Raw genomic sequence first — 8,027 nt, 5'->3', positions numbered from 1 at the left:
AACAGGAAGTGGTAGATGGTTCGGTCTTGCTTCTTGCTTGGGAAACTCTCCCCCCCACTACCGTGGCCCTCCCAGCTTGTGGCGGAAGACCCAGCCCATGGGGCCAGAGCCTTTGTGGTCAGGGCCACGACCACTGCCATGAAGACAGGGTGACGCCCTCCTGCCTTCCGCACCCCAGATGGGGAATCGAGGGCCTCCCTCGGGGCCAGTGAGGGCACACACTTGAGTGTAGGTCACGTGGGGTCCCCTGGGGCAGCACAGCCAGCTCGAGTGTGCACGGATGCAGCACCAGCTACACCGGGTGAATGGAGGTTGGCCAGGACCTCTGCTGCCTGGTGCTAGGAAGTTCACGGCCGTCAGGTCCTCGGCTGCTTCTCCAGGTGGAGGCAGTGACAAAGATGAAGGTAAAATACTTTTAGGTCAAGTTCCCCCTGATGCCAGACGTCTATGCCTTCAACCACCAGTGAGGCTGATGTGTCTCACTTCACTCTCTGGGCTCAAGTCCCCACCTGAAAAAGGAGCTGGTGCACCTGCCTCAGGGACTGTTGTGAGGATTGAGTTCATACACGTGGCACACCTGGACCGGTGCCTGGCACCCAGTTGGCTTTCCGTAGGAGCTCCGTGACGGCATGCGCATCCCTGGCTGAGGCTCTGTCCTCTTCTGGGTCTCCATTTCCCCACTCAGATACTGAGGGATACGGATGCGATGTTCACACATTCTGACTTGGGGGAAAAAATAATTGTTAAAAGCACCAGCTTTGGAGCCAATGCCAGCAGTAGCTAGATGACCTTGGGCAAGTTATTCAGTCTCTGTGCCTCATTCTCTTCACCCCTAAAATGGGGATGATAATAATACCTACCTCATGGAATTGTGAAAGTGAGATGAGTTCATCCTCCAAACAGGGCCTGACGTAGTGAGTACATTTAAGTGTTAGCCGCTGCTATTACTGTTATTATTTTCTTCATCTTATGGATGTGGAAGCTGAGGCCCAGAGAGGTGATGTGACTTATTCAAGGTCACCCAGCTAAACAGTGGCGCACGTTAGGATCAAGGCCAAGCCTGCCGAGTCCCAAGGCCCGTGCCATTTCCATCGTTCCCCACTGTGCCTCTTAAGTCACGTGTGTAGTAACTGGGACGGAGGCAGTGTGTACCTGGGGGGATGACGCAGCCGCAGGGACAGGGTGCGGGTTAATTCCTTGTCTCCTGCTGACACCTTGCAGAGAACAGGCCTGAGGGGAGAGGGAGGTTGAAGGAGTGAGGGGGGGCAATATACAGGATCCCCCAACCTGGACCCTAGGAACCAAGGGAAGGGACAAGGAAGAGTTGAATTTGATGTGATACCAGCCCCCAGGGCGCTCTTGGCCTGTTGATGGGGACAGACAGGGACACACAGCTGAGATCACCATATTCAACAGAGGCCCTGAGAGAGAGACATACAGACCCTGTCTGAACCCTGGGGCCCCTCAGAGACAGAAATTGGCACCTGGGGCAGCAGGGAAGGCTTCCTGGAGGAGTGGCACCTGAGGATAATGAGATAAGGAGGTGGGGTGTGGGGCAGGGGGCAGCGAAGGCAGGCAGCAGGAATGGCGGAGGGCACTGGAGAGGCGTGTTCAAGCTGTAGAGAGGCAGAGCTGGGCAGTGGTCAGAGCATGGGCTGAGCCTGGGGTGAGGGAGCAGGTGTGCCCCCTACCAAGCCCGGTGCCTGCCCAGGGCAACTCTGAGGCCAAACCAGCAGAGATAAGCCAAGCACCGACAGTCCCTGGGGGAGGGAGGTGGGGAGGGAAGAAGGGCTTCTAGCAACTTGCGGCTGCCAGTCCAGCTCCCAGGAGATGTGGAAAACGGCCCAAGCTGATCTGACAGGGGCCGAAGCCCGAAGTGGGCGCACTGCCACACGTGTGCACACATGTGCCCACACACGCGCGGCCCGCCCGCCTCGGCAGTCCTTGGGGAGTCCACACACATCAGGAGAAGTAGGTCAGCATAGCAGCCCAGCGCCGGGAACTCTTCCTGGTGGGCAGGGGGAAGAGTTCCAGATGAAGAGGGTGTGCGCTCCTCAGCACCCCTCGGGGTGGGGTGGGGTGGGGTAGCCCCACACTCCACAGGAACAGCCTTACCTCTCCCGGCTACTTCAGAGCAGGTCGTTCTCACTCGGTGTCCTTTCCCCCCAGCTAGCGGGTGGACATTTGATAAGAAGAGAGAGCTGACCCCTTCCAGCCCTGCAACCAGAGGAAGCCTTGTGGGGAGATGTCACCCCACTTTAGCCCTGCAGCAGGAGGGCCCCAGTGCTGTCCAGCCCGGAGCAGGGACTGCATAGGCTTTACGACAGTGCCAGGCAGGGTTGGGTTCAACACACTGAGGGTGGCGGAGGAAGCAGGGCTGGGTGTCAGTGGGCCTGGCGCCATCCCTCCATCTTCAGGTCTGTGAAATGCGCTGGAGACGCTGAGGACATCGTGTGGGACTTTGGCGGGCTCATGAATGGAGGGGAGGGGCCCGCACGGGGGAGCAGGATCCTGAGGAAGCGGAAGGGGGCGGTAGCCAGAGCAGAGCGGGCGGGGACGGCTCCCTGCCCCGCCAGCCAGCCAGCCGGGAGGACGTGCAGATGGAGCTCCGTTCGGGGCTGGGTGGGAGGCAGGAGGTTCCCTCCTCGTGCTCCTCCTCTCCGCGTGAAGTGGGAGGCTGGGTCGTGCCGAGGGGGAAGGGGAGGCAGAGGAGGAGAAGAGGATTTGGGCCTGGGAGGGGAGCGGCCGGGCCAGGGTGAAGATGCCAGGCTCGCCCCTGACCCCAGCCTCCAGCCGTGCTCAGCAGGCGAGCATGGAGGTCATCCGAGCGAGAGAACGCGTCCACACCTGACACTGGTAGTGCCTACTGTGCACCAGGCACCAAGCACTTCGCGTCCTTTGACCCTTAGGGAAAAGATACCATTATCCTTTTGCTAAGGCGGGGAAACGAGGCACAAAGAAGTGAAGTCGCTTGCACGAGGGCATCCAAATAGCAAGTCATAGAGCCAGGCTTCAAACTCGGCAGTCTGGCTCCAAGCCTGTGCCTTCCCTCAGAGCCGCGGGGTTGTTCTGCAGGGGTGGCGGCTGAGGGGTGGGCTGCGGCTGCTGAGAGCAATGGGTGGGCCACCTGGGGTTGGAGGGAGAAGGCAGCGAGGGCAGAGGAGCTGCAGCAGGAGGCAGCTCCCGAGGGTCCAGCCTAGAGCGGATTCGGCGCTGGCCTCCCCTGCTGGCGCGCACGCAGACACGGACACGCGGACACCTGCTCACAGGGCCTCAGCGCCCTGGTCTAAGCCTCCCCCATTAGACAGACGAGGAATGCAGACTCCAGATGGGCGTTCACTGTCACCCAGCCCTGAACTCTCCCCACTGCAGCTCTCTGCCCCACTCCCCGGCACCATCTAGAGGCAAACTCAGTACCCCCGACGGGGTAGGTGTATCCAGGAAGGCCTCCCCACCCAGCTCGTGTGAACATTGAAGGGGTCGGTCGGTGAATTTGAAGGGTAGGGGCGAGGGAGGGCGGATCTTTGCAGGACAGGCATTCTGTCCTTGTGTCTGGGGAGCCTGGGTGGGACCCTGGGGCTACAGCTGTGGCTGTGTGTACCTGAGCCAGGCTGTGTGTTGTCCTCTGAGGTTGGGGGAGGGATTAATGCTGTGATGGGGGTGTGGCCACACCTGCACCGCCCTGCCAGACTTTCGTCTGAGACCCCTGCCCTCAGACCTCGTCTGCCCCTCCCCCTGCCTTATTTTCTCTATGGCGCATGTCACCTTTTATCATAATATATCATTCATGGGTTCACTGTGTTTTGTCCATTTCCCCCCTAGGACGTAAGTCCTGTGAGGGTGGGAGTCTGGTCTATGTGTTCAGTGCTCTGTCCCCAGGGCTCCAAACAGCACCTGGCGAACAGCAGGTGCTGATCAGTACTTGTGCGCTGGAGCACTCGTGTGAACTCAGTATGTGGCGTGTCTTTGTGTGACATAAAAACGTGTGCCTTGCCTGGCACAGTGTCTGGATGATAGCACGAGACAGGCCAGCGGTACCCAAGTGGGGGCTGGGAGGCAGTGGCTGTGTCTCTGGGGAGTGCTGGCTCAGGCCTGGCCCTGAAGCTTTGGGGGAAAGGTGATGCAGCAAAGATGCCTGTTGCCCCCTCGTGGTCATCTTCGGCCTGGCTTCGGACCCAGCCCTGGGGAACCTGGGCCCCGGGGAGGGAGGAGTAGGCCCTGGCTTGATGTCACACTCTATGCCACACACCAGGGAGAAGATGAGCGTGGGCTGCCCAGAGCCCGAGCCGCCCCACTCCCTGCCCTGCTGTGGGCCAGGGACCGCCCCTGGGCTGGGTGCAGGCGTGCCCCTCCTCACTGAAGACATGCAAGCGCTGACCCTCCGCACGCTGGCCGCAAGCGACGTCACCAAGCACTACGAACTCGTCCGGGAGCTGGGCAAGGGCACCTATGGGAAGGTTGACCTGGTAGCCTACAAGGGCACAGGTGAGTGTCTGCAGGGTGGCCAGCTCTAAGACAGGAGTGGGGACTTGGCTGGGGCTCTCTGTAGGGGCCAGGAGGGCAGCAGGAGGCAGAGTCAGTGGTCCACGTGGAGAGAATGTGGCCTGAAGTGGCCCAGGGAGGAGGGGACCAGGCAGATGGGACAAGGGAGCAATCTCTGGGCAGAGTGCCCAGACTGGAGGGTGGGCTGCTTTGGGGCCATCCAGAGTGCCTTTGGGACAGCCAAGGGGATGCGCCTGGGGACATCTGGAGTCAGGGGAGAGGTCAGGGCTGGCGGTGGTGTCTGGGGAGTCACCAGCATATCGGTGATAGCAGCCCCCAGGGAGGTAGACCGAGCTGAGGGGGGTCCTTGGGAACAGGGCACCATGCTTACAACGGGTAGGAGAGGGCCCTGTGAGGTCAGTGTGGCCGTCTCCATTTCTCAGGTCACTGAGGACTCTGAGACCCAGAGAGATTCAGTCACTCAGCCAAGGTCGTGCAGCTACAGAGGGTGTGAGCTAGGATGAGACCCCAGTAATCAGCTCCAGGGCCTTCTTGCTTAACCCCTGAACTTGATGCCTTGCCCACAGTGTAGGCTCACAGCAGTGCCCACACAGCCAGTCAGGAACAGGGGCTGCATGAGCGCCCACAGCTGCACACAGAGGAGACAGGGACAACAGGAGGAGTACTGGACATGGGGTCACCTGAGCTTTGCTACTTGCTTGCTGTGTGACCTTGGGCAAGTGACTTAACCTCTCTGTGCCTAGGTTTCCTCCTTTGTAAAATAAGGTAGCATTAATGTCCAGCTGAGAGGGTCCTAATGAAGAGTGAGCTGTGCACATGAAGTGCAGAAGGCAGACCTGTGATGTGTAAGTGCTCTGTGGACATACACGTGTGTCACACAGCTATGTACCCAGGTGGCTACAGATGCCTGCTCAAGCTCAGAGTCAGGGACGTGCGCCTTGCAGGTCCTCATCTCTCCGTGTCTAGTGCCTTCTTATTTATTCATCCATTTAAGAAACATCTGTTGAGTACCTACTATGCATCAGACTGTTCTGTCGGCACTGGAGATACAGAAGCAGACAAGACAAAGGTTCCCTGTACTCAGGGAGCAGCCTTCTAGGTGGGCGAGACAGACAGATAAATAGGTACACAGTACGTCAGGAGGAAAATGAGAGGGTGGAGGAAGCAACAGGCCCTCCTCATCAAGGGCTTCAGGCTGGGCATGGAGGACCCAGGCTGACCCCTGACTTGCTGCATGGCCTTTGACAAGTTCCTTCCCCTCTCTGGGCCTCAGTCTCCTACCTGTGAGATGAGGAGAGTCACACCTGCTGAGGCCATCATCGTGCACTGTGGCTGGGGCAGGCTGTGCAGACAGGCACGGGTGTGTGAGGTGCAGGGGTACAGGGAGAGGGGTCTTCACCACTGTCACTGTCACCTGGCCAGGCACAAAGATGGCACTGAAGTTTGTGAACAAGAGCAAAACTAAGCTGAAAAACTTCCTGCGGGAGGTGAGCATCACCAACAGCCTCTCCTCCAGCCCCTTCATTATCAAGGTCTTCGACGTAGTGTTTGAGACCGAGGACTGCTACGTCTTTGCTCAGGAGTACGCACCTGCCGGGGACCTGTTTGACATCATTCCTCCTCAGGTACATGGGTGGTGGCTGAGGAAGGGGAGACTGTCTTCTGGGTCTCCGGAGTGAGAGTCGAGGAGGAGTCGGGCGCCTCCTGACTTAATCGTTTATTAGGCCCCTACGGTATGTCAGTCACTGTTCGGAGGGCTGGGGATACACAGCAAACAAGACGTCCTGCTCTGGTCCTAGAGGGGGAAACAGACACTCCACAGTCAGCCAGATGATGCACTGAGATGAGGAGCAGCCAGGGTGATGGGATGAAGTCCAGCAGCCCCCTCCTCTGCAGTTGCATAGCAACAGGTGGGGACCCAAGAGGGGAGGTGGCAGGGCCACCAGAGGAGGTGCCCTGGAGTGGGGAGAGTGCCCGGGGGGACTCCAGGCACCTGGTTTTGCAGTCGGCCAGGGTGAAACTGCTCTGCCGCTCACTGGGTAAGTGACAAGGCCTCGGTGCAAGGGAAACGGGCATGTACCGTGTGCTGCGGAGTTGCGTCGTGCGGGATAGGTCGCTTAGCAAAGCACCTGGCGCAGTGTAGGCGCTCTGGACAGTTGTTGCGGGAAATGCGGGGAAGGTGAGGACAGTGGGAAGCCACGGGGCCAGGGAGGGAGCCTGGGATGAGGGAGGGTGGTTGGCACCGGGTCTGCCCAGGAAAGGGACCCGGAGGGAGGTCAGGCGAGCGGTGGCGGGGACGGGAAGGAGAGGACCGGGTTGTGGCCGCCCGGCGCCCCTGATCGGCTCTCCCGTCTGGCCGGCCGCAGGTGGGGCTCCCTGAGGACACGGTGAAGCGCTGTGTGCAGCAGCTGGGCCTGGCGCTGGACTTCATGCACGGCCGGCAGCTGGTGCACCGCGACATCAAGCCCGAGAACGTGCTGCTGTTCGACCGCGAGTGCCGCCGCGTGAAGCTGGCCGACTTCGGCATGACGCGCCGCGTGGGCTGCCGCGTGAAGCGGGTCAGCGGCACCATCCCGTACACGGCGCCCGAGGTGTGCCAGGCGGGCCGCGCCGACGGCTTCGCGGTGGACACGGGTGTGGACGTGTGGGCCTTCGGCGTGCTCATCTTCTGCGTGCTCACCGGCAACTTCCCGTGGGAGGCGGCCTCGGGCGCCGACGCCTTCTTCGAGGAGTTCGTGCGCTGGCAGCGGGGCCGCCTGCCGGGGCTGCCGTCGCAGTGGCGCCGCTTCACCGAGCCGGCGCTGCGCATGTTCCAGCGGCTCCTGGCCCTGGAGCCCGAGCGCCGCGGGCCGGCCAAGGAGGTCTTCCGCTTCCTCAAGCACGAGCTCACGTCCGAGCTGCGGCGCCGGCCCTCGCACCGTGCGCGCAAGCCCGCCGGGGACCGCCCGCCGGCCGCGGGGCCGCTGCGCCTCGAGGCGCCCGGGCCGCTCAAGCGGACGGTGCTGACCGAGAGCGGCAGCGGCTCCCGGCCCGCGGCCCCCGCCGTTGGGCCCGGGCCCGGGCCTGCGCCCGTCCCCGTGCCGGTCCCCGTGCCCGAGCCCGGCCTGGCTCCCCCGGGGCCCCCCGGCAGGACCGACGGCCGCCCAGACAAGAGCAAAGGGCAGGTGGTGCTGGCCACGGCCATCGAGATCTGCGTCTGAGCCGCCCCCGCCGCCCTCGGGCCCGGGGCGCCGTGCAGCAGCCAGGCCGGGGCGCGGGAAGACGCCCTGGGCCGAACCGGCCAGCCCCCCGCGGCGGCAGAAGGGAGTAGTGGTAGACGCCCGGCCCGCGGCGGGCTGGTGAGATCGCCACCTAAAGGAGCCAAGCTCCCCAGGCCCGAGGATTCAGAGGCCCCCTGACACCAGGAGCAAGGGAGCTTGCCGGCAGACTTCCCACACCTCCCTGAACCCTGGAACCCTGACTAGTTGCTCCCGGCCCTTTGCACCCCCTGGCAGATCCTGCAGGCCCACCCCCGGTCCTGCCCT

The 8,027-nt window shown here is 61.9% G+C and overlaps 1 protein-coding gene across 1 annotated transcript; it reads left to right on the top strand.

The window, feature by feature from the left end:
* The first annotated feature begins 4,259 nt into the window (after positions 1 to 4,259).
* SBK1 (SH3 domain binding kinase 1) lies at positions 4,260 to 7,703 on the top strand. Its single transcript, XM_065893602.1, has 3 exons — positions 4,260 to 4,485; positions 5,926 to 6,128; positions 6,870 to 7,703. The coding sequence occupies exons 1-3, from the start codon at positions 4,260 to 4,262 to the stop codon at positions 7,701 to 7,703; spliced, it is 1,263 nt and encodes a 420-aa protein (XP_065749674.1).
* The last annotated feature ends 324 nt before the right edge of the window (positions 7,704 to 8,027 follow it).

This window comes from Phocoena phocoena, chromosome 15 (assembly GCF_963924675.1).
Source record: "Phocoena phocoena chromosome 15, mPhoPho1.1, whole genome shotgun sequence".
Taxonomy (NCBI): domain Eukaryota; kingdom Metazoa; phylum Chordata; class Mammalia; order Artiodactyla; family Phocoenidae; genus Phocoena; species Phocoena phocoena.
This window is presented reverse-complemented; position numbering and strand designations above follow the sequence as displayed.

Bases quoted from the DNA above. Each gene is read 5' to 3' on its own strand.
- SBK1 (XM_065893602.1), top strand. From the start codon at position 4,260: ATGAGCGTGGGCTGCCCAGAGCCCGAGCCGCCCCACTCCCTGCCCTGC. The intron at 4,486-5,925 runs GTGAGTGTCTGC...TCACCTGGCCAG, and splicing joins GGTAGCCTACAAGGGCACAG to GCACAAAGATGGCACTGAAG. The intron at 6,129-6,869 runs GTACATGGGTGG...GGCCGGCCGCAG, and splicing joins TTGACATCATTCCTCCTCAG to GTGGGGCTCCCTGAGGACAC.